The 27,044-nt window shown below is 42.6% G+C and overlaps 1 protein-coding gene across 3 annotated transcripts in view; it reads right to left on the bottom strand.

Moving 5' to 3' along the window:
- GABRB3 (gamma-aminobutyric acid type A receptor subunit beta3) overlaps positions 1-27,044 on the bottom strand; it is a 199,909-nt gene that overhangs the window by 92,938 nt on the left and 79,927 nt on the right. Inside the window, exons 1-3 of one of the 3 annotated variants that reach the window (XM_055802677.1) lie at positions 22,955-23,150; positions 22,433-22,524; positions 22,212-22,279 (exon numbers count right to left, since the gene is read on the bottom strand). In XM_055802677.1, the coding sequence (XP_055658652.1) occupies positions 22,212-22,279; positions 22,433-22,505 (141 nt within the window). In that variant the 5' untranslated portion in view covers positions 22,506-22,524; positions 22,955-23,150. Of the gene's footprint in view, positions 1-22,211; positions 22,280-22,432; positions 22,525-22,690; positions 22,885-22,954; positions 23,151-27,044 lie in introns of those variants that run through there. The other 2 variants (XM_055802676.1, XM_055802675.1) reach the window with 2 other exon arrangements.

The raw sequence follows: 27,044 nt of genomic DNA, 5'->3' as shown, positions 1-27,044 counted from the left end.
CAGACACTACAAAATTCATATAAACTGTTCAAGTAGAAACACAATCTGTACAAAAAGAAAAATGTCATTTTGAAAAATCAAATGACAACAGGCCAGGACATATTTATGCAAAATTTTCAGTCTGCCTTTGTTGATTTCTGAAATTATGACATAAAGGAAAATAAAATGAAAACTCAGATGACTAATGTTCTATTAAGCAATCAACAACTTGCTAATAATTACAAGCTTGTCTATGCACTATTACATGAATAATTTTTACATTTATTTTTATCCTAACATGCACACAGTACTGGAAGTTTAAAGCATCAGTTAAGATACAGTCAAAATTATAAGAAATATCTTTTTTCATGTTAATGTATTTTTAGTAGTCACTACAGGGACATTTTTAAAGTTGGGATTTTTTTGTCTGCCTATTTTATTGTATTCCTCTGTGAAATGATTCCAAACTTAAGATGCTTCTAAAATATTCATCCTAAGATGTGTTTTGCAGTAGTCATTCCAGCCAATTTAAACAGATTATTTTCCCTGTGTATATAACTAGAAAAGCTTAAGAGATGTCACCCTGACACTAAATTATTTCACATGCAAAGGAAGAAAATGCAACACGTACCAAAATAAATAACCTGAACAATACTCGGGTGTTCTGCAGAGGGATAATTAATTAGATTCGCAACTTTGTTCTACTGCATCGAATCTAAACTGAACTAGTTGAGATGTTGCATAGTAAATACCATCTTATTTTCATACAGGAGATGATATACAGCATCTTAAAACCCTAATTCCAAATTGATACAAAATGTCACCGTATCACTGATCTCAGAAGTGAGGTGTTGCAAACAAGAGGCACACATGTTGGGTCATGGCAAGATGTCAGCAAAGAAATGAGTTTCTCACCTGTGTCAGGTGCATGACAGAGGAAGCAGGCCAGCGTCTGAAACGCATGTCGTATGTTGGCACCAAAAAGTGGAAAAAAACCTTTCTGCAGCAGTTCAAGAGAGTCTGGCAAGAAGGCAGCTCATTGCTTGCTACAAGATGTCTCACTTGAAAACAGCACTGAAAATGCTGCAACTTCAAGAAAGGCTTTCAGTTTCAACTGGAGTATTTACTTTCCTCCTCACTACAGTTCACTAATGTATGTAGCTACATATGTTACTGAGGATATGCAATATATACTTTCGGTGATGGTTAAAGTGTAAAAAAAACCCCCAACAACTACTAAATAAATCCATCGCAAAAATAAATGGGCAAATTACGCATCAAACAGGAGATTAAGTCTCTGTGTCAGAGTAATTTCTAAAGCTGACTTGCTGCTCCAGTAGCAATCCCTCTAACGCAATGTCACAGTCTTTACAAATGCCACATCACTGCGTGCACGTGGAGCTACTTTCCTGAGCTTGGAGTGTAAGCATGACAGCAGGATCTTGAGGAGTATGAAATTATCCCAGTATGGCCCCAGTAATAAGTCTGTCCTGACAGTCCGGGGCTTTCTGTGATTTCTGTGATACCCGTGGTCTTACCTGGGAATTAATAGCCCAATCTAAGCATGCATCAGTTAATGACTTTTACAATCCCAGTGTAGAAAAACACACTTAGTGAGGCTTCGTTTCAGTTCAACCAGCTTAATGCATGTTTAAGGACACACTGTTATAGCTATACACACTCCGCCAGCCAGTATAACCAATCCTAATGCTACACCGCTCATCATAGACTTCTTCAGATACCAACAATCAAAAGATACCAACATCCCTTTGCACCTGCCCCTTACCCAGAGCAAGAAGGACCCAATATTGACCCAGGCAGTCTTCATATACTCATTCAGCTAACTTAATAGAGCGAATAATACTCTAAAATCAGTGGTCCTTTGCTGAGTCCATATAACTTTACAGAGGATCATAAAGGTCTGCCTGATAGGGTATATTCATACCCTATCTTTTGAGATTAGACAGTTAGAATTTACTGTAACAATAAATCCTCAGAGAAATAGTTAATAGGTATGTAATGTTTATTCCTCTGAAAGTATCTGATGCAACGGGGTCCCACTGAGAAGGTCTAAACTGTTTCAGGGAAGCCTCTTTGGAAAAAACGTTAACAAATAAATAAATGAACAAATAAATAAATAAATGACCAAGCATATCTATGTAAGAAATTGATTCCAAGCAGAGATTTGCTAGAGTGTGACACAGAATGTAGTTACAAAGCAAAGATGTGATCATCTTGTGCTGAAACACTGGTGTTACCTGCGCTGTCTAAAATAATGGTGAAAACAAGAACTTGAAAGCTCAGGCTTCAATACACTTCTGTATTCCCAGAGTTAACTCTGCCATTGCTCCCACATGGTAGTAAGTAAATAAAGGCTATTTTAAGTCTTTATTTTCCCGCTTGTACTAAACAGATTCAGCAGGCATACAGACACCAGTTTTGTTACACAGGCACTTTTACTTTGCTAGGAGCGCTTAGCACCATAATGTGTAGATTCCAATAGCACTATAGTTGTTTCCACTTTTCTAAAAAGTAATGCAGCATCAAAATTATAGTTTGTTTGCCAGAGTACACTGATTTTGACAAAATCATTTAGAAAAAAAAACTGTTTGAAGAAAATATATGTTTTGTTGCAACATTTCAGTAAATATTTCAGTACACTTTCACATTAAATTAGCACTACATTGAAAAAGAAATCAGTGTTATGATAAAAAAAATTGTGATGGCTCCCAAGAAATATTTTTTTAAATATGTTCCACTTGAGTATTAATTTTTTATGATTATAGGCCAAAACAAATGTGTAAATAATAAAATTGCCATTAAGTGGACAGTCTGGTTCTCACACAGCTCAATTAATGGTTTGCATCTGGAAATGGCCTCAAGAGAAGACTTCATATCACCCTAAGTCTACTACTTGATGTCCTCCTCCTCTACACTCCAGACATCTTTTGGACGGCTTCTACAGAGGTTCTTCACACCCTGCAAGAACAAGAGCTCTGATTCCTCAAAAGGCACCTTGAGCCTGTTGTCTGCCTATGTGATTGTAGCAGGAATCCATGCTGGAGCCAGACAACTCACGGCTGTGCTTAAGGAGGGGTGCAAAACCTACAGGCACTCATGACTCCTCTTGCACCATCAGGTCACTCTGCCAAAATACTCTTGAAAGTCCTGGAAATAACCCACTAGAGAAAAATCTGAGTGCTCTGCAGCATCGTAACAGACTGAGAAAACTATTGTGGGGATTAGCTTCTCCCTCTGTCTGCCCATTCCCCATTCTCTTCTTGCTCTTCATCATACCTGAGGCTGCAATGATTGCCTTACCTGGAGAACTCTGTATCAGTTCTGGAGTAGAAAACGGTGAAGAAGACGCTAAGGTGAAGAATGTGAGGAAGTACATACTGAGAAATTAAGACTGTGTGTCGGTGAAAGGTCTGGGTGTGCGCAGTGGGAACCACAGATTACGTCTAATCTGAGACACATGCAAATTCATCACCAGCTCCTGAATAAGGGTGTGTGTCTCCAGGTGCCATACCCCAAGCATGCCCTGCCCCCAGGAAAAAATATCCTGTTTTCCACCTTTTTATGATGCAAATAAATATTATATTGTCCATTTCAAGAGCTACAATACTTAATCCTAATCTCTATTCAATTTTCTGCCCTAGATTTCACAGTTACTTATTTCTGAAGCTTCATGTTTTCAGAAAGGGAGTAATCATGAGTTCTTGGAAGAATACTGCATCTGCTCTCAATTCCTATTCTGCATTAAAAAATACAGATTTTAACAGCTGTCAAAATGTATTACAGTTTCTTTTTTTAAAGTTCATTGAAGTCATCAGAAACTCTCATCTCAGGGATTACACACTCCTATACCTTATACTGCAGAACTCAGTTTTGTAGGCAAAAGGAGCTTGAGGAAAAGTAGTCTCAGACATAAATTAATCCATGACTGAACACCCAAAGACATTCGGATTTTCTCCTCTTGAATTCCCAATAGCATAATTCAAACATTACTTCAGAAAGATTTTTGAGTACTAGTGCAATTAAAAGCAAAAAAGCTGCTGCTTTGAGACTTCTGGACTGGAAAAGTCCAGAAATTTTGTGGACAGTTGACATTTTTTCCCCTTTACAGGCACAGACAGACACACACTGCTTTATACTTTTCTACCTTGAAGATTCCTGGTGTTCAGACAAAACAGTTGGTGAAAGCAACTTCCAGAAATCTGAATGAGTGCAAGGAGGCAGATTTCACTGCAATGTCAGTGATTGACACTGGAGAGCTTTGGAGATTTAACGAGAGCAACTAACAACGATGATGATGCGCGTTATAACAATATGCTGTAGAAAGTATGATCTACAAGGAAAAATGCGGCCAAAACCCATATATAGAGAGACCCTTTATCAAGATGCACATTAGCTAAATAAGCACAATAATTTATTTTAATATCCCTTAGCTTAAGCATTAAGAAACAAACTGCAAACACAGATATTCCTGAACTGAAAATGATGGAGGCTGGGAGATTTTTCCAAGAAGTATCACTTTTTGTGCTGTTCATTAAACACCTGATACTAGCCCCAGTCAGAGATATGATACCGGGCCAAGAGACATTTCGTACGAGCTGATATAGCAATTCTTACACCTGTTTACATTTACTACTGCTGCTCTTAAACAGCAGAAAGAAGAATAAAGATGAGGATATCACTTCACAACTAGCTGCTAATTAAGTGATGAATAAATAACACATCAGATGGAGATGTGCTTCAGTGGCCCAAAATGAAATGACAATTCATTCTAAAAATGGGAGTCAGTATGGCTTTGAGTTATCTATATTAGCACTGTAGTCCAAATTGGGAATGAGCTTTTGAAGTGAATCTGCCAACTGCTCTCCCTTACCGTACCTTGGTTCACACTGCAAAGCTGTTCGGGACCATGTCAACTTTACCCCTTTTGGATGGGCCCAAACCAGAGGTGCTCTCCATAAACACACCCGGAGCTCCAACTATCAATTGTTATGCAGCCCACTGAACCAAAACAGAACTACTTCTACAAAGCAAACCTCCAGCAGAAGCCTTTGACTCATGTGGACATTGGCCACTCAGCTGCATTCTGCAGATCTGCACCTACTGGGTTGCACGGTACCAGCGTTTGCACCAAAAACTGGACCAGATCTCAGGAAAGCAGGGTCTGTCACTGGTCTGCTGAAGGATGTAGGACATGCTTCCTCTCTTGTCTGTGGCCCCACACCATAAGACTATTTAACTCCTTTAGATGGAACTTTTGAGACCTATCAATGAAAAGCAATTTCCAAAGTTATTTCAAATACATGGTTAACATGACATTTTGGTAATCGGTTCCCTTACAGACACAGAGTATTGTACTTTGGTTTTGTAAACTATCTATCCCTCACCCACATCTCACTTGTCAGGCTCTTCACTAGAGAAGAGATGCATTTGGGCAGGACCAGACCTTCTGGACCCCATGAGCGGCTCCAAGGTCAGTCTGCAGAGAATCCAGGTAGGTCTGATCAGCTCAGTATGGAGAAAGCATTTGTTAACAGAAATCTTCCAGATTGCTGCTATAAATGGAGAAGTCAGTGGGCTTCGTTCTCCACTGACGTGTTTCCAAAATAAACAGTTTCCCACTTTTGTTAACATAAATCTACATAGCATTAAAAAAAAATTACCTGATTTGTTCAGCATACATCAAACAAATTTTTAGCTGTGTGAACTTCATTGACATTTTTTCCCTCATCTCTCATGCACACTGAACATCAAATATTTCTTTGGAGTGCTACAAGGGAAAGTGGAAGGAAAGCTTGCATCACAGAGAGGCTCTAATGGTGCCAAGGACAAAAAGCGTAGGGTGATGGTGTGCCGGCAGCTGGCCATCACACCCAAGAGCAACAACCTGCCAGTGCAGCATCAGCTTAGGTCTGGGGCATGTTGAGTTTGGAGCCATGCATTTCCTTCAGAAAAAAATTATTTGGGAAAAGCTGAACTGCAAACATCACTGAAGTCTTTTGTCACAGAAAACTGTGGGGAATTTTCACCAGCTCTGAATTCCTACTGAGAATTCACCTTTGTTTAAAAGTTCAACAGGTATGGCTTGGTGAGGATGTTTAATAAAGCTCAGTGCAGTGCAGCCTGTACATCTGGTACAAAAATAAAAGTATATAAATAAAAAAGTGTATTACAAAATTTCTCAAATAGATTCTTATGGCTATGTCTCTACTAGTGAATTAAACATGACAAGAATATTAAACATATACTCTGGCACTGAGGCCACCTGGCAAAAACAACTCGAATCCTTACTGTTGGACTTTCTCACCTTTCCAAAAGGGAAGGTTCTGTGCTAGCTGGGTATCAGAAGCATCTCTGGCATGTGCAGACTTCTGAGCAGCGCCTAGGAAGCCTCTGAGGGAGCACCAGCTGGCAGGGGCCAAAGCCACCCCATAAACAGCTACAAGAGTTTATTGGTAGGTTTGGTTGGACTTCCAGTACTCAGGAACATTTTCCAAAACTGTCATGAAGTAGCCTGTTGGCAGCAGTGTCTCTATCTGTGTCTCCCCCTGCCTTTTTCATGTAACTAAGTCGAGAGAAGGAACTCTCATGTTCTAAGACGAGAGAGAGTCGTGATGGGACAGTAGAAGAAACACAGACACGCACATGAATGCAGGTCATGTAAAATTTTGTTCCTGAGGATATTTCCTTGTGGTCCAACAGTAACTGTTGAACTTGAAAGTCTTTAATAATTTCTTTGGGATGTACACTAACTCCAAATGACACTGAGCCTCTGGAGATTATTGAATAATTAATAAAATATTTTTTTTCTCCCCTTTTATCAACATCTAATGCTCTAGTTTGTTTATTCCCATGAAGGGAAAATAAGAAAACAATAGTGTTGGACCTGCTGGTAGATAATAGACACCCAGTCAAACAAAACTTTTTATTCAGTTTCCGTATTTTTCACTGGGAGTTTTGCTTGAAAAGAATTAAGAAAACATTGTTTTGAAAATGTAGGGATCGGATCTTCATCAGGTAGAGCTTACAGTCAGAATAGCTGAAGGGAAAAATGGGAAAAGTTGTTGTCTTAAATCACCTTCTTATTCCACTGATCCCAAACTGGCCAGACTGGGCCAGCTCCCAGCATGAACTGCAGCAGAGCAAGGACTACAGAAATACGGCACTGCCACATCATCCAAGTATCAAACAGACCCTGCTGAACACAAATTCTGTTCTCTGTTCACCCCAACAAGCTTCTCTCCATATCCCACCTAGACGGAAAGGAGGTATTATCTCCAGGGAGGTATTTCCAACAGGGTGCCCAAAGGGAATCCTCAGCTTCTTATTTACTCTCTTGCACTGAGACAATAACCAACAGCTAGACGCCAGAAAAGGATCTGGCTATTTCCTAGATCTCTGGATCAAAAAAGCTCCTTTTCATGCATAAAGCTTACAGTACGCTAGACAATGTAACAGCAGGAATCATGACTGGCACTACAGTTGGTGGCCACTAAAGAGAACACTTGATAAACAACAAAGGTAAGCCAGAGAGCGATTAATGCAAAAGGACAAGTTTTAGAAACACACCAGCATTTGAGAACTCCAGCCAATATTCTTGCAAAGCTCAGGAGTAATACTGTACACATCTGTACGAAGATGCTGAACTGAACACCAGCCGCAGTTCTTTTATGTGTTTTGCTGCTCTTAGAAACAAGGAGAGGGCAGAATGAGACCTAAAATTTGTACAGTTCATGGGACGATCAACAGAGGTAATGCCTGAGAAAAGTTTTTTTCAAAGAAATGAAGATTACAAGTATTTTTGGAATTTAGTCTTGTAATTACAAACAATGCTGCTGCTGCTTTTAACACATTCTCCAATACAATGCTGTGGTCCCAGTTTTTCAGGGAATATACACAGGATGGAAGGCATGATCACTTCTCCCCCTTCGGAGTATCTAAAAATTAAGGCTATGATACCTAATTGCTTAAAAATTCCAGTCTTGGTGTGAAGATCTGCATGCTTGTAGCTTTTGTGCCATCCTACGATGACACAACAGGACAAGCTGATGGTCAGGATATCGGCATTAGTGCTGGATTACTTTGCCTCTGCCACTCTGTGTGACAGCCGACAGAAAATGGGCTGAAACCTCTTCCCTTTGACGCCACTGAAACTGCACCACTGCATGTAATAGCCAAATCTAACACTGTATTTTCCCTAGGAAAGAGAATGTGGTCCTCAGAAATCTGATATGACATAATATGCTAAGATAGTCTCCTCTGGAGTTTTTTTCAGTCAATTAGTAAAATGTGTCTTGGAGGAATATTGAATATGTGTTTTTGATCACGTGGAGACCACAGCTCCTTCTGAGTAACTGTCTATTTACCAATGGGTTTTGTGAAAAACAATAAACATACCCTGCCCCTGCTGAGCAATGATAACCAAATAAAATCAAACTTTCACTTCCTCTACGACCTTATAGTAATCTAAAATTTGAACAATTTCCACCCAGCCTGCCTTCCTGGTGTTCTCTAATGACATTAGGAACAGTCACAGTTTATAGCATGGCTCACTACAGCGGAAGCACAGGTAGGAGTAAACTGGAGGATTCTTTTGCAAAAGTCTGGTCCCTCAAGTCTTTTGAAGACTTAATCCTCCTTATGTTTAGTCATAGGGCACAAATGTCTGCTATTCAAGCCAAAATAAATAAACGAATAAGAAACTGCATAATAGTGTCATTAAAAATAAGCAGTTTCTGCTTTCAAAGAAATTAACATGCCTGCAGAGACAGCCAGGCTAGTAGAAAAGAAGACCCAGAGAAGGATTTGAAGCTGAGTGTTGAGTGATGCAGCAGGGCAGCCAGCTGTAGGCAAGGGTCTCTTGAAGAATATGAAAAAGCCTAACTGGCAGTGGGTTGATTGTGCTGCAAGAACCGATGAAAAAATACCAACTTATGACAAAAAGATGACCTGAGAGTAATAGACATGAAGATTCAGCAAGGGACAACAGCGATAAAAAGATGGAAATACACTATTATCTTGGTAGAGGCTAGGACAAAATCTAGTTGCATTGATAGATGACCACAATTCAATGACAAATTGAAAACTAACCCTGACACTTTCATCCTTTGATTGCCTTCATCAACATTACATATAGTCAATTCTTCACACCCATTATTTCCAGATATCTGAAGATTTATCACTCATCTTTGAAAGGCATATTTCATTTTGTATCCTCTAGAAGCAATTAACTAAATCCATCTTCTGATTCTTCAGCATTGTTACTGCATTATTGCTGTGTTTTAATCAAATTCCTCACAAGCGATTTGCCATTAAGTATAGATTCATCATAACATCTTATTTCAGGTTTGCTTTGGGTTTATTATCACAAAGAAGGCCACAATAAGTTACCAATGTATAAAGAGGCACAGGTTTCAACAATGCCACACATAGTAGGGTGCACATGACAGTCAATATTGCTCTGTGTTATAATCAAAGAGCATATAGTGTTGCAAAGAATTTTAGATCTCATTTATTACCATGCCATGCAGTAGCAAGCATCAGCTACAGTGAAGCTCGGAAGGAGCCAACTGTGTGCCAGAAAATAGCAAGCTATGTTTGTATTTAGCTTAATTCAGCAGTCTTTTCAGGGAGAGGGAGGGATCTGGTTTTCCCACAACAGATTTTTTTGTTGTTGTTGTTGTTGTTGTTATACTACACACCTTAGGAAAAGGACCAGAAAAATAATGACAAGGAAAATGCAGCCTCTTGCTTTAGAACACAATAAATGAAAATAATTGAGTCAGGAGGGAAGAGAAAGAAAAACTGCAGAAGATTGATACAGGAGTCTCATGAGATTTGGTCACTTTCTGGAGTTATTAAAAGAAAAAATCATTCAGGGACTTTTAAGGAAAAGTAGTAACAAATGACTACGACTTCTGTCTTAACGACAGCTGTTCAGTGAGCACCAGCAGTGAATTAATAGGAATAATTCTACCTGAGTGGAATAATTTGTTTCTTCAGTTAAACCACTTTGCACATATAGAAACCTTTGTGCCATCAGGCTACTACATGTCATTATACATGTGAGTTTGTGGGTAAATTAGAGGAATATAAGGCAAGATTATAAATCAGATCCTTTTAGGTGTGACTAATGAGGGAAAGGGATAACACCATGAGTGTAAGGGTTACATTATTTCTTTAGGAAGGCTAAGCAAAAGGGATCTTCTTCAGAGGTTGAAATTATATTTTTTTTCAATGTAAAGACAAAGAAATACTTCACTAATGGATAACAAGATTACTTTATGCAAACTTCTGGCTTCCCTTTCCAAATTACAGCATCAGCATCCGATTCAAACAGCACCTAACACCACATAAATGGGTATGCCGGGAAAGACATACAGTATCAACATTGATGCAGTACTTTACAGTCAGGTTAATAATATATGAGCTTGCAACTAAAGTGGATCTACTGGAAAGATAAGCTGATCAACTATCTTAAATGCATTTTCTAATTCACTGTCCATCTTTTTCTTCTGCCTTTTTTTCTGTCCATTTAAGGGTGAGGGTTTATAAAAAGACTTGTAGACAGATGATCAACATTTTTAAAATAGCTAATTTATCCCCAAGCTAGCTCAACTACTTTTCTCAGAAAAAAAAAAAAAATGGAAGAAATGCCAAAGGAGACACCGTTTTTTGATTAAAAGGAAATGAAATATTTCCTCCTTAAAATTGATTTCTCTTAATCACCTCTCGTTCATCACACACACATGGGTACCGCTAACTACTTCCCTCCACATTCCATAACCCGTTACTGCTCAAGGACAACCTGTTTTCTCTGTTGCACAAGGTAAAGGTGAAGTACAGTCTACCGCATCTAGCCAATTAACTTCCAGCTACATTCTAGGTGCCTAACAAAGGCTACTGAAGGGACGCTGGTACTTTCTTTAGTTTGTTTTCATGAAGAGAGGCAAGTACTCTGAAAATCCTCCACTGAAATACCATTATCTACCTAAACCGAGGTGAACAACATCGTCCATCTGAATTAAAGTGCATGTCAACTGCCCAGTGTAGCTGGCTTGGATGGCTTGGATGCCACCTCAAGCTCCTTCTCTTTGTAGGTAGCTGTCACTCACCTACCAGAGCTTTCTGCTCTATGATGCAGCTCAACGTGCAGCTTTCAAACTGTGTGGGAAGTCACTGTCAATGGGTTTGAATCCAAGCAAGACCAAAAGACAGAACTCATCTCTGAAAGCCAAGTCTGCAACAGCAGTTTCCCAACGTGCAGAGAACGTCTGCCCACCTACGTTCTCTAGAAAACACATTCCCACAGAGAAACCAAGAGCTCTGTGAGCAGGGCAGTCAAGAGGACATGCAGGTGGCATTCACTTTACCTCCTGCCAGAAGGGTAACAGATGGGCATTTGGCCCATGCCGTGCTCCTTGTGCAGAGAATGGAAAGTAACCAGCTCTCCCCAATGACTTACCTTCTAACACAGGTATTGCCAGTCAGATAGGGTGTATGGCCCTCTGGAGAGTCACAGCTCTCCCACCAGGAAGGGTGACTACACAACTTCACATGGACGCAAACGCACTGCACTTTTTGGATATATCCAGCCTAGCAAATAAAGTGAGCCAGGGAATTTTCTGGTCTGAAGGACAAGCGGTGTGGCATAGCGTGGCATGACACAGCTTGTTCTATCTAGATTAACTTATTTCACAGCAAAAGCAGCTGCATCCAAGCTGCCTACTGGGAATGGACCTGGCATGTGCTAACCTCCAGGGAATACCCAAGCATCACCTGGGAAAATGCTGGGCTAAATCCCTGCTAATGATTAAGATATGATGGGTGCATGCCTGAGCTCAGGGGCTGCGCTCAAGCACAGAAATCTTGACAGTCTACGGATTATCAGGAGCATCACAACTCTTAAATCTAGCAGATCTATAGCTTATGGGGTCCTTTCAAAAACAAAATTGAGAGTTGTATCTGTTCTGTAAGACCTGCAGACATTTATCAAAAGTTCCTGTTGTCTGTGGAGATGTTTTTGTTTTTCAAATACAAAGCCTATTTTACATGATTAGAAAATGCTTAGAAAGCCAAGTATTGTTATCTGAATAGCCCAGGAGGTCAGAAGCTAAAGAAAAAACACTGCTGGTGCAGAGAAACGCAGGCATGTCATTGTGTAATATTACAAAAAAAGGCCTAAGTTCATCTTTTGTATCTTTAATGAATAACAAGACTTACTGCATTACTCAGTACTCCCACTTTGAGTTCGTGTACTTTAAAATTCAGAATTTAAATGCATTTTTGTATTGTCTATTATTTTTAACTTCAAAATTTCAGTACATTTTAAAAGCACAGTGGCATCAGAAAGCACCAAGAAAAATAGCTATCTGCTTACAAAATGTTTGATCAAGTAGAAAAACCATTTCCACTAGTTTATATTTTAGCATTCCATTTTTTGCTCTTTCAGACTTGCATCCCCACTGAAAAATGTGAGAGGGGCTCAGGTTCCCTGCATAGCCAAGCCCAGGTCCTGGAAGGGGAAGCCGTTGGCTCATTGATTCTGTACCAGCCCAGCGCCAAAGGGTGGAGGGCCCTGCCCAGCTGAGCTTACGTGGCCCCTGAGTTGGATTACAGCTCTACATTTGATATTGTAACTAAGCAATGAGCTCATGTGCTAAGCTTATGATGGCTAAGTAGCCACCTGAATGGGAGATGTTAAAATGTCCCTCATGTGATGAGGAAATAGCCATATGTGACTCAAGGGAATGAAGCTCTTCCTTTCAGGTAACTTTAGGGTTAACAGGCCAGCAGAGTATGATAGTGGGGCTATCTCACAACTCAAAAGAGCAAGGGATGAGGATTTTTAATCACGTGGATCTGAGCTTGCTTTTAAGGGTTATCTTCTCGGTCCTACGTGTATTTCACTTCAGGACTCAACACAAAGTCCACTTGAAAACCCGTCCATAGTTCAAACTGTACACAGAATTTTACATGCATTAACCTGCTGGGTAGTATTACTTAGTGCTGCTAAAGATCAACTGTGTACCAGTTCAGCACAGTCTTCTACTTACCTTCGAAAAGGCAGGTTAAGGGGCAACAGTCGGTGGAATTCACCCCAACATTAACTAAACACTTAGCATCCATCCTAGGACAGTCAGCTCTTCCCATTGTCTTCTCCACCTCATTACCCTGTTAGCACTTCTAGGCAGGCACTTCTAGAGAGCCAGGCATCCTTACTGCCTTAAATGCCTGTCTTAGAACAAAAGATAATGTCTTATGGAAGCACTTCTCTCTGTTAAAGGGAGGGCTGGTGATGAGCTCTGGCTGGACACTGATCATACACTGGATAACCTATTCAAAGCTTGTCAAAAAAGCCATATTCAAGGACCTAACCTCCACTGACACAACCATCCTGTACAGAGCTCTGTATTGACCCAACTTCACAGCTTCCAGAAATGGTACTAGCTGCACCAGAGGTACCTCTGGCATCTCTGCAGTGTGCTGTATTGTGCCATGGAGACATTCCCATGAACTAATGAAAATTCAACATTCATATTAGTATAAAGAAAAAAGTCATTAACTGCTATTGAACTGCCAATTATCCAGTGTAACTGCAGACCTCCCAGCACAGCTGTTTTACCTTCCCTCTCTGCTGTATGCATTATTACATTCATATTGCAGGTTACATTATCACAGCAACCTGTAACTGGTTTCTAACTGCTGAGAGAACAAATTATTTTGCCAAAATTATTGGTTCAAATCCATAATAGTGAATAATGAATTAGACATGCCTAGACTTGGGATTTTTTCCTTGCAATATCTGTAGTTATAAGGAACTGTGAAATTCAATTACAAATATTAAATGAACTCTCCTTTTGAAATGATTCTTCTTCCAGCTATTTTTTATGACTTTGTGTCATAGGGGAGAAAAAAGAAAGTTTGTCCTGCATAAGCTAAAACCCCCCTAATGGTAGCTAAATATTACTCAACCTCTTCCTCTGAAAGTTTTTATTATCCTTCAGTATTGATGGATTGCACTTGATACTACCTGAGTTTAAGTCCTTTATATAATCAAATCTTTATTAAAATAAAAATTGCGAGGAAAAGAGTATCATTATTAAATGATCCCAATGCTCTGGTGACACCTAAACTAAAAGTACTCTCTCTGAGAGTCCTGAGACTCAGAAAGTCTGAAGTCACAAATCATGGGAGGTGGCAAGAGTACATTAAACAAGTATTAACTTATTCTTCCCTAAGCATCCACTACTGACCAGTATCAGAGCCTGGACACTTGGCTGGGTGAACCTTTAGTCAGATGTGTCATGGGTGTTCTTGTACATTTATATGTTGTATTCTGCCAAGTATGAGATTGTCTGCTGTGCTTTTATCAAATTTCTAAGCTTTTTGTATGACTACAGACATTAAATTATCTGAAGAAGCACCCAATGCATGAACAGAAATCTTCATATAAACATCACTCTTCCCCTTCTCTCTTTCTTCTGTCTTCAAAGGAATGGAAAAAACTCCTAGTCACAGAGTAGGTATAAATCCATAAAGTTTTTGTGAATTTTCCACTCCTACACCACTTAAATTAGTGTACTTCTATTACTTAGGCATGATGAAATGCTGTCCATAGAAGTAAATATTTACTTAATGGTTATATGCACAGACTCCTGACCTTGTACTTTATAACTCTTTCTTTATGACCAGTATATTTGGAAGGACATACATGCACCAGCTGTTACCATCAATGCAAAGATACCAAGAACATGATGTTGGTAACTAATGACATGTCAGATGTCAGATGGCATGGCATGTCCTTCTGACACTGGCATATACTACAAATGTCCTATGGGAAACTTGATCTTCTGCAGCATCAGAGATGCTGCAGAGACCTGCAGAGATTCTGCAGAGACCAACAGGTGCATCTGAAACCACACCAAGACACACTTGTGTGTACAACTCAGGGGAGCCCTGACAGAAATAATAATCAAATCATAGCACAGATTCACAGAAACACAGTGCTGGAAAAGATCTCAAACCATCAGTTAGCCCAGCCTCTCCAGAGGCAAGAGCAACACCACCAGGAGAGGTATTTTTTTGGTCTCTTCTTGAAAACCTGCAACAAACAAGATGCTACAATACATGTAGCTAGCTGAAAACTGATCTGAAATCAATTAATTAATTTCTTCAGGTCTTACTTCAAATGTTTCTGAAGAACTGCTGATCATCATCCCCTCACCATCAGCTTCCTACATACTGTGAAATTTATGTCCTCTCTCCATCCTATTTTTCAGTGCCAAACAAACCCATTTACTTGAACACTGCTGCATACACCCTGTTTTGTCATTATTTTAATTAGAAACATTTGTTTCCTTTCTCTACTACTCCTGTTTGCTTCCATCTCCCTGAAAGCCAGTGCAAAAACACTGGACACAGCGTTCTTGCTCAGGCTTCACTAATGGCGGACAGAGAAACCCGTGTCTTGTGAATGACACTTCTATCTACGTACTCGAGAGTAAGTGTCCTTTTTCAATTGTATTTCAGCTGTGACTTGGATTACCTTTTTCACTTGCTTTAGACTCTGATCCAGCAAAACTTCCACATCCTTTTTTCCTGCACTGCTGCTTAGCCAATTCTTCATCATTGTAAATACTGGATTCTTCCTTCCTTACAAAATGTAGCACTTTGTGCTTGCCCCTTCTTCATTTAGGGCCATTCCTCCAATCTGTAAACATCATTTCCAGTTTCCTTTTTGTCCCCTGAAATGTTTGCAATTACTCCAGTTTGATGTCATCACAGATCGTATCTATTTCATCATCCAGGTCTGGATGATTCAATGCTGGCAGCTGGAGCTGGCTCTTAAAAAGCCTACTGCCACCTCCCAGCGACATTAACTATCTCCTTGTCTCTGCATAAGCAGGTATTTCTTCCCCTTCACAGCAGCCACTTTCCACTGCAGATAAGCAGAAGCCTGTCATCAATTCCCTTGACCAAAGAGGAGTCATTCTCCTGTCACGCTGTCTGCTACAAGCACTCCTCTCTCTCTGTCAACGGGAACTACAAAACACGACCGAGTGGAGCGAGAGAGTGAGGCAGGCTGGGGGAGCTCATGGGTACTGTCCTGAGGAAGAAAAATGGATGGGTCCAAGACAGAGGATTAGAAGTAAAGCTGCCCTTGTTGCCAGCCGGCAACTAGAGAACAGGTAACCTGCTCAGATAGACTGTCCTCCAGGAGCAGCACCCGTTGCTGCTGTCTCCTAGTAGATGGCTGCTGGCTCCTCACCGGCACAGTGACAGCACTGTTTGCAGGGCTATGCTGGCCTCAGGAGATGCTTCCCTCCTTGGGCAGTATTTCTTTCCTCTTCCTCCTTTTTCTTCCCTTATGTTATCTATGAAATACATACATATATATATACACACACATACACAAAATTATGTATAAGGTCTATCTGCCATATCTATTTAGTATGATCTACTAGTCTCCCCATGCACATTAAATTGTAAAATACATAAAAGCAAAAATCAATATATAAAGTTATATATTCTATTTTATACTCTTGTGATTTGCAATCAAGTTATAAGCACTGCACACATGAATCTTCTTCTAGCTAGAAAACTTGTGTTTGCAATAAAAATGATTATGTAATCACTCTATTAGTACAACTCATTTAATTCCTCCATCTGAATCTTCAAAGCAAAATATGTCACAACTCAGTTATGATTTCCTGCATGAGGTAACTTCCAGATTCTATTTGCAAAGTGTTTAGAAAGCAGCTGTTTACAGCAGGCAGTATAAGCTACATTTATGATGGGAACCATAGGTTACATTTCATTGCACCTCGCTGTCGCTACTCAAAGACTAACCAAGTTGCCTTGGCTCTCTCCATAGCTATTCAGGAAAGACGGACACCTCCCAAAAGCCAAATCCGTCCATCTTAAAAAAACCCCACGCAGATATCTAAGGTACACCTCACAAAATAGTGCCTGTCTCCTCCTCCTGATTCCAGAGGCAGCCTGGAGGATGAGCTTTGGCTGGACACCTAGGGAACAATTCACTTCCCTAAGCAATGGCGTCTGGTGCTATTTTGGATGCCCTGGATTATGCAGGACCCCAGCACAGGGCTGGGTCTACAGGAACATATAACAGGATCTATGGAAGTCCCCTACCCTTCTGGAGAGACAGCTGGAGTCCAAAAGGGCTACCCTGAGGTGCCCAAAATACCTAAGAAGCACTATTAAAGTGTCTTCTCTATTTTAAGATAAATAGCTCTCTGTATTCCCATCACCTCTATTGACAATAAGACCCAGTTGTTTAAACTTCAGGAGCTGATGCTATGTCTAACACACGTGCACAGAGCACACAGACATGGCTGCAATTTGTACCAATCTGGACTGGAAATAAGAGAGCAAGTATGATACCATGAGACCAAAATGACAGTAAACGCCTTTGCCTAAGCAGCCACATTCTGTTTCAGACCTCCGTTAACTGTGGTTGTAGAACTTAGAAATCCAGCTCTTATTTAGACATCTAATTGTATACATCTCAATTTACATAAACTGAATCCCACCTCTGTTTTTTAGACATCTAAAGTGAGATGTGACAAATCTCATCAACCGAAGTATGAAGGTTCTGCACTTTCAGTACTTCAGGTGAAGTATGAATTAATTGACCTAAAAATAATTATTTATGCATCACTATGTAAGGAAAGTAAACAATACTTGCTCTCAGTGAGTAAGAACTTTAGTTGACCTTAGCGCAGCAACTAAAACACGGTTTGTCAGAAAGATGTCAAAACTGCTTTGAAAATCAGCAGGCACCCAATGAAGTCCATATGCATACTTGCATTTTTATAATGGAACATATGTAAAAATAAAAAATTACAGCGTTACCATAGAACAGATTACATCTTTTTTCAGAAACAACAACTCCTAAGTTTTATGGCCTGACTTTATGTTAAACTAATTTTCTGAGTACAGTATTCTCAGAACAGCAGGATGACTATATAGACAATGATGCCTCCTGGGTTTTGCTGGTTTAATTTTATTGAAATTAGAGCCTTTGAAAAGCCCTGGATGAACAGCTCTGAAGTCTCCTCCATACACAAAGAGAACGCAGAGAGCACTTCAGAGAGCAGTAGTGCAAGTTTCCTTACTTACAGGAGACCATACTATTCTCTACAAAACATTATCTCTAAGGAAAGGTTCATTTTTGCACCGATCCACTTGTTTTCTCTATCTGCTTTATAGCTTTACCTCCCATAAACTATAAAACACATTCTAAAATGATGGTAAAATGAATGCACAGCACCTCAGTCTTTCAGCTATAATGATAGGTTTAAAGAGGGGGTTATTTGGGAGATTCAATGTATTGATTATTTAACTTCCTAAGGATAAAAAGCTACGGGAGTATTTGGGTGCTTGAAAATTATCTGCCTGGAACTAACGTATTTGATTCACAGACCAAATGCTGAACAAGAATGAGACTATAAAAAAAAAAATCACAAAATGTGGATCCTGCCTGATTGGAAATAGGCTGACAGACTAGTAAAAAGCACGAGAAGTGTATCTTTGTTAATTCACATCATCTAAGCAAAACATACCTCTAAAACACAGAAAGTACAGAACACAATCAACCCATATCATGTAAAACGATAAATTATAAAGCTAAATTATTGAAATCTGACAACAGTAATCTTTGATACTCTTTATTTGTAAGATGACTTACAGTATTTTCTCAGTATTACATCTGTTATTATTGATTAGTACTTTGTTTGGAAACGTACATTACTGTACATTTTACAGGCATTTACAGCAGTTTAAAATGCAATTATTGGAGGTATGCACAAGAATAGGTAGGTGGTTAAGTACCCAATTACAGGTATAATTTGTGAAATAGGCAAATAATAATGGGAAAGCATGCACAGGCAAAGCAGAGATGTAAAGGACTATGGAAATATATATATATATATGCATATATATATATATATGGGGGGGGGGGGGTGCAAGTCATTAACAGACTGCAGCCCTTCCTTGAACCATGCACTTCTCACATGCAACTTCATTAACTCGTTCTTGCTACCAAATATGTTAACTCAAAGCATAAATATCAAAGCATATTCTTTTTACTTCATAAATGTTCAGTATTTTCAGTATAATGTAAATAGTGTAGCACAGTAACAATTTCAATAATGCTACTCAATATATGCAAGATGTTATGAGATCAAATAGAAACTGCTTTTTTAAAACTCTTCAGTAAAACAATTTGATGCTGTGCAGTCCTGATACTTGCATCAGTCCTCCTGATCCAGCTTACTATTTCAGCATCAAAAGTAAAGAAAAATGTTAATGGTTCCAAGTAATCTGAGAAATATGCATGTTACTATTCAATAAGTCTATCCTAAAAAATAGCCTGTATGTATGGAAGGGAAAGGATTATTATTAATTTTCAACAGAAAGACTAAAAATACACAAATAAATTTTTAAAATTCTGTAAAGCCAAATGACTAACTAGTAACTGAAGATTCATACAGGAATATATTATACATAAGCCTACAGTTTGATTAAGAATAGAAAAGAGTATGACACAAGCTGTAATTCTTGTTACAAAGAATTGTCATCATATCACTGAAAGCTACATTACAGGCTGCCTAGAAGGCAGTATAATAAAACTTGCTGTAATAACTTTTTATTTATATTCATAAAATTGAAGAATGTTAATTCTCTGGTTATTTTATTTTTAATATAGAGATGAATTTTAACAAGCTAATTTATAAAAGGTTACACTAACGCCTAGATTTAAATCAAAGGAATTAATGTCCATACTACCACAGTTCATAGAGAGAAACTGTCGTAAGACATTTCAATAGTTGATGAGGCTAAAGGTCAGTGCTCATATCTGCTTGGGATTAAATGAAAGAATATGTCAAAGATTAAAAGTTTAGGTGGTAACCAGCATGAGGTTCAACAGCAATGCCTCATGTCTTCAAACTAACTGTGCCTTTTTTTCCTCTCCAAATTACTATCTTAGGAGGTATATACTTCAGTAATCTTGAAAAGCGCCTTCTGTTCATCCTTATTCACCGTTTCTTGATATTTACTCAAGAATCTTTGCAGATAAGTTCAAAGTTACCTAAAATAAGTGGACGTAATCAACTCAAGCAGTTCTTGAATATAGCTGTGCTTAGTCAAAGATGACTTTTTTTTTTCAGAGGGAGGAGAGACCAGCACAGATGAAACTCCAGTTGTAGTAAGTTGTTCACCAACCAGAAGCCCTTTCTGCTCATTTTTCCTGAAGTAAATTAATACAGCTTTTGTAACAACAGTACTTCACCAGCCCCCTTCAGAAACACACACTTGTTTCTGTTGCAAGATCTGTATTGGTATTTTTCAGACTTTGCATTGCCCCAGGAGAGGGCATGGGGAAAAAACGCTTCTTTACAGCTCTGGCAACAAACAGGGGCTACTAGAAACTTAAGTCATTAGTATGCCGGCTCACTGTCCAGAAGACAGGGATGGCACCCATCCTCTTCAGTTGCTCCTGTACCATTCAAGATCTAATTACTCAGTCTAGCAGCATAAAGAACAGTGTAATTACTTTCTTTTCCTTATACCCCTGCCAGTGGGTTGGGCAAGTTGTTATTTAAACCTAACAGGCTTTCCCACAGCTGGGGAGGGGGGGACAGGACACAATGGCTTGCAAAACCCAGCACACATCCCCTCATTTTTTTTCCAGTCTCAGTCTACCTTTCTCTGATATTTATTGCCTGTGTGGCACTTCACATACACAAAGTTTCATATATTAATTCAATGCACAATGTAGTGCTTCCTGAAGCCTGGAGCATAGCCAAAGGTGGGGAAGGTGGCGGTGGGGATAGTGAAGTCAGACTTTTCAATTACTCTTCAAAGACTCAGCTTCCATTTTTTTTGAGACTCAATCCTACAGGTACAGAAAGGTATGTGGAATACAGGAGGTGTCTCTGCAGCTGCCTGAAGTTGCAGGAAGCTTAAAATAAACTCTTGTAAGAACAAACTCTCTCATTTGTCCATCCTGAATGAGTAGCAAGGCAGACGTTGGTGGCACATTTAACTGCAACCAGGTAACTGTATCTCTGTTAAAACCCCTTTTCAAAAGATCGGAAGCAGGGCAAAAGTTTCTGTCTCCGGAATTCTGTGTCAAGCAGGTGAAAGAAGGGGCAGGATTAATAAAAATACACAGATCATCTATAAGGGCAAGCTATGCCAGCTTGTAACACCACAGCAGTGCATTGAAGGAAGGGTAGTAGGGTGTCATGTCATACCTACTAAAAGAGAGCTCAGCTTCCAAACGTGCAGATTATTATTTTTAACACCATAATTGTAACTACAGCACTGCAGAGTAGGCTGGTCTTTTTACCTCAGGTTTGCAGAAGGAAAAATCTGCGATACAGAGGGAAGGACTAATTTGCTGAGGAACATGAAAAACCCACCTCACATTTAGGATCAGGGCAAGAAACAGCAATTTCAGCTTCTAACCCCAAACCACCAAACTATACAGACGAGGGGACCAAACCACCGAAGCACCCTGCACACGTCCCCTCTCCTCCGTGAGCCCGGCAGCCCCCAACAGTGTCACTCTGCCGAGCGACATTACAATTCCTCCCAAGTCCACACACAATCGCGCCCGCGCTGGGTGTTCCACAGAAATGAACACACTCGCACATCTCAGAGTTCATCCACCGACAAGCGGGGCTGGCTTGTTCGGGGCTTTTCCCCCCGAACGGCGCACGAAGCGGGGAGATGCCGACAGCCGCGGCCCTTCGGCCCCGCCGCCGGCCCCGGGAACCCCGCCGCCGCCGGCCCGCTCCGCTCCGCGCCCCGCCGCCTGCGAGGCCGCGCCGGGTGCCGGCGGCCCGGCCGAGCCCCAGCGAGCTCCGGCCGGCGGCGCCCGGGAGGTGACGGGAGGAGAGGGCGGCGGGGGAGTCAGGCGGCCCGGCACCCCCGGGCTCGGCCGGGCCGCGCACACCCGCGGAGGCGGCCGCCGGCAGCCAGAGGGGGAAGCGGCGGGGGGGAGCGCGTCCCCGGGGAAATAAAAGTTTTCAGGCGGAAAGGGCAGCGCTCGGCGCCCCGCGTTGCTCGGCCGCCGCCCGCCGAGGTAGCGGCGGCTTGATGCGAGGGGAGGGACGGGGAACGGGCGGCTGTGACCCGCCTGGCGGCAGCCCCAGCCCCGGCCGGGCCCCCCCGCTACTCACCATGTTGACTTCGGAAACCATGTCGATGCTGGCGATGTCGATGTTCATCCCCACGCAGACGGGCGGACCTGCGGGCAGACGAGACCCGTTACCCGCCTCCGCTCCGAGACCTGGCGGCGAGAGGGACCGCGGCAGCGGGGGCGCCGGGAGCCGGCTGCGCCGTGCGGGAACGCCGGCAGCCCCGGGGAGAGCAGGGGGGGAGCCCGGGCAGGGCGACTCACCTCCGAAATCCGGCCGGAGGCGGATGTCGTAGCCCTTCAACAATTTATCCACAGTTTCTTTCACGAAGGACATGTTGCCGGGATCGTTCACACTGTGGGAGCGAGAGAGACGGGGGGTGTCGGGCGGGGGAGGCAGAGGACGGGGTGCGGGGGGCCGGGGGCGACGGCGGGAGCGGGGGGGCGGGGGGGAGCGCATCAGCCTGCTCCCCTGGCCAAACGCATCCCGCGCCGCCGCCGCCGGGGCACGCTGGCTCCTACCTCTGGGCGCAGCAGACCACGGCCACCAGGACGGGAGCGGAGAAGATCCCGAAGATCCTGCCTCCCCCAAAGCCCCACATCCCTCCGCTCCGCGCTCCCGCCGCGCAGCAGCAGCCGCCACCGCCGCCGCCGCCGCGATCCGGCTGCCCCGGCTGCCGCTGAAGAGGCGGGGGCGGCAGTCCCCGTCCTCCCCCCCCTCCCTCGCCCTCCCCCCCCAGAATATCCCAAACACCGCTGCCCGGCCCGCGGGAGCCGTCCGCGCACCCGCTGCGCCCACCCCGCGGCCCGACGCCGCCGAGCCCAGGAGGAAGCCGCCCTCCGCCGGAGCCCGGCCGCCGGCTTCCCCCGCGCCCGCCGTCCCCGCACGCCCTGCCGCCTTCCCGGGAGCGGGAGGGGAGGGGAGGGGAATGGAGGGGGCCGCCGTCCCTCCGGCGGAGAGCCCGAGGAGGGGCACCGAGCGGAGCGGGGCTGGCCGGGGCCGGCGGCAGGGGGCGGTGGCTCCCCGGGCACCGCCTCGGGGCACGCCCGCCCCGCCGGCCACCGCACCGGCCCCGCGGCATCCGCCCTGAGGCGGGGGTGCCCCCTGGCAGCCGGCTCCTTTTCTTCGGGAGCACCGAGGGATCCCCGGCGTGGGCGCGGGGGCTGCGGGGTCGGCGCCGGCCGCCGGGACGCCCCTGGAGCCGGGTGGGAGGGGCCTGCCCGGGGCCGGGCCGGGTGAGGGGGCGCGGGCCTGGCCTCGGACCCGGTGCGGGACGCCCTGCCCGGCCCCTCGGCCTGCGGCGTGCGGGGCCGCCTGCCCCTTGGGCGTCCCGGGAGCGGTGCCCAGGGTGCGGGAGCCGGGCCGGGGCCTCGCCCTGACCCCCGCAGGGCCCGGGGGCCGGTGCGGCGGGGTGGGTGTGCAGGTGCCCGCGGCTCCCTTCAGCCGTGCCTGTGGGGACGCCATCAGCACAGACCTAGTGGCCGTGTTGTGCCAGGCGAAACCTGCCCGGGCTTCGAAGCGTGGCTAGCGAGGCGTGTTACCTGGGCCGGTGGGGACGGGACACTGCACTGGTGCCCAAGGGGTGCTCCTGCTCCGGGAGCGGTCTCGGCTCTCTGTTGTGTTGGCCCTGAGCTTCTGGGTGCCCTTAACTTAGTGTGAAACATTGGCTGGGGTAGAGACAGCACGGTTGTTACTATTGTTAACCTCCTTCCAGGTTAATTAGTCCTTTCAGCAGGACTAATTGGCATGGAAACAAGCATGCTGGCTTGGCTATGTTGCCTTTGGTTCCAGAGCCAGCTCCCTCTCAATGCCAGAGCTCTTCACCATGCTCTACCCAACACACCCTTAGCCACCTCCTGGTTCTGGTTACATTGCTATCACTGGCCGCTGTGCCGTCACAGAGCACAACGTTTCACCAGCCAACGGAGAAAAGCAGTGTCTTTTTACACATTTGTTGTCTTACCACCTGTTTCTCCTTCTATATATCCTCTTCCCTTAGAGAAACTACTGGCAAAAGGTTGGATGCTTGGGGAATGCTGTGGTGTGGTTTACAGGTGAGAAAGCACGGATGGCCTTTCACCTCTCCTCAACAAAGTATTGAAAAGAAAGACGAGCACAATCCTTGGCAAACGTCCTGACCTTGTTGCTGTTGCAGTTAATAATGAAGCTTCAAATAAAATAAGGATCAGGCTCAGTTTTAAAACCAATGTAAATCCCTGTAAGTAATGAGGAAAAATGTAGAAAAACTGAGTGTTGCCAAGTCTTGTAATTTCAAGTCTTCCAATATTTGGATTTTTTAGTAGTGCCATATTTACTATGGTTATAAAGTAAGTGAAAATCTTAGCTTTCCTTTAAAAACTAATAAGGCTTATGATGAAAGCTTGAGAATTGTGACATGAAGCATATGTGACTCAAGGGCTCAAAAATGAAAAGTCAAATAAATACATACATCTATGTAGCTATAGATATATTTAAAAGTTATTTTAGGGGTCTGGATCCTGATTTTTTTCAGTGCTATGGATGGCAGTATTGAAGACTTCTTTCAAAGATTTCAGAGAAAGTGAACTTGGGGAAGGGTACCAACTCAGTTCTCTCCCCCAAAGTGCTGAAAGAAAGTATTAACACTGAAGATAATATTTCTTATGAAGAATTTAACGTGGTTTTAACACTGAAGATAATATTTCTTATGAAGAATTTAACGTGGTTTAAAAGTGCATTTAAGCACTAATAAGTTTTCTTAAATAGCTTGTTGGTTTTATAACAGAAATAAAATATTTTAGAGAACACTACTTCTGATTAATGCGCTATGCTGGTACTTTGGAAACACATCTGAGGTAGGAATGAATCAACAGTGCTGTAAAGTCTGTCAAATTTTATCACTTCATTTAAGTATTTGTCTTCTTGATCTTTCAGAGCAATCATTTCCATTTATTTGTGGGTGGTTTAAAGATAATCAAGGTTGGAGCTGATGGGACAAGAAAGTAGTTAGGGGGTTATGGAGCATTTATTCCTTGGGACTCTGGATTTAATTAGGCTTAGCAGCAACTGAAAGATGTTAAAAATTATAAATGATCAATGCATTTCATGAAAGAGAAAAATATCTTGACTTCTCAGTGATGTGGCATTTGCAGTGAAAATGGCACTTCGGTTTTTGTCCACAGGAAAGACTCAGAACAAAGCTGTTGTGACAACAGTCTGGAGGTAAGACACAGAAAAGTCCTGCCCAGTGAAGAGTGCTTATGAAAATAATGGAAGCAAAGACTTTTGGGGAGCCATTTAATGTGGCCAATAGGAAAAAAAATGGGCACAGAAACAGACTCCTTGTTCTGCTCCAAAATTAGCCACTATGACTTTTCCCCTGGAATTAGGCTCCTAAACATTCAATTCAAAAAGCAAACAGATTATTTCAAGGAATGGCAGGAAGGAGTCTGGGCACTTCGCTAAAGCAAAGCACCCAGTCAGAACCTGCAGATTCTCCACCCAGCAAAATCCCAGGGATGTATCCCCGGAGATCAGCCCAGACTACAGGACATCAGGGTAAGGTTTTCTTCTCTATTGTTTGAAATGTTCCATTTTTCAGCAAATAGTTAAGTCATGGAGAGAGGGAAAGAGTTAACATGACTCTGTGGCCTAGTGTTTGGCTTTTATCTTTGAAGTACTGTTATTTCATAAATAACCCAGTAATTCATGAATTAATTACTGGATAAAATAAATCAATGTTCAATGGTGTAAGGGACAGAATCCGATTCTCTGCTCTCTTTAGGTGGCTTTGTCATTGCTCATTCTCACTCTTGCTCTTTTTCCAGCAGTCTTTCTGTCCCAGTAAAATTATCCCTGTAAAAGATGAGGCTTTGAATGTTTTAGTTCAGGGACTAAATTTCATGACTGTTTCTACTACTTTGGTGAATGTTCTAGCTTCTGGGCCACTGGACAGTTAAGACGGATGCTGCTGATCAAATTTTGTTCAATAATATAAGCACGGTGATATTCTTTTCTTCCTTAGCATTGCCAATAAATGATTTTAAAGGCCACCTCAAAAATGGGAAAGTCTGAACTGCAAAGGCAAGCATTATGTGTGAAGAAGCAAAAGGACTGCCCTTGGATCGATGAAAATACATGTGGAAGAATACACCTGCCAAGCCTACACATGAAAGAAGCCCTTGCAGTGAGCGGGGGTTCATTGGCTATGTCTGAGTTAGCAAGCACTGAGGCTGGTCTGTAGAGCAAAACTGCAGTTGCTGAGGACCTGATATCCACTCCATATGCATTTTGGTGTTTTTTTCCCCCTTAGGAAATGTTCTAATCTGGTCCCATAGAGACTAGATGCTCATTAGCGGTTGGACCACATTCATATGCCACTGGGGTGTATCTTCCACCATAGTTTTGTGTGGAAGGAATTGAGTTCACGTACTCTGAGACTGCTCTGAGATGCGAACCAAAGCACAGTCAGTGGGAATGCTCAAATGATTCACTTCACAAACACAGTCCCGATCTGTGCTAAAATGCTATGTAGATGCACCCATCATCTCCTTTCAGAAGGAGCTGGAACAAAGCACACTCAGTCTTTGCTAAAGGACAGAAGTTGTTGAAGACAGTGGGAGTGAAATGAGGAGCCACTCAAAATTTTGCAACAAAATCCAGTTTTCTTCATCATTGTCAGTGCTAATGGAGATATAGAAGAGGAGGCAGTGACAGGAGAAGAGGAGAGGTCTGCTCCTAACTGATGCGTTTGCAGTACTGCCACTATCAGTCACCAGACTGTAGTAGAAAGACTGGCTTGAGAATCAGGGAAGAAGTATTTTATCACACCATGCAATACATCACTGAGCTCTTGCACTGGGGAGTGGTACTGAGGGTTTACCTGACAAAATGAAC

This window comes from Falco peregrinus, chromosome 4, assembly GCF_023634155.1.
Source record: "Falco peregrinus isolate bFalPer1 chromosome 4, bFalPer1.pri, whole genome shotgun sequence".
Classification (NCBI taxonomy): domain Eukaryota; kingdom Metazoa; phylum Chordata; class Aves; order Falconiformes; family Falconidae; genus Falco; species Falco peregrinus.
This window is presented reverse-complemented; position numbering and strand designations above follow the sequence as displayed.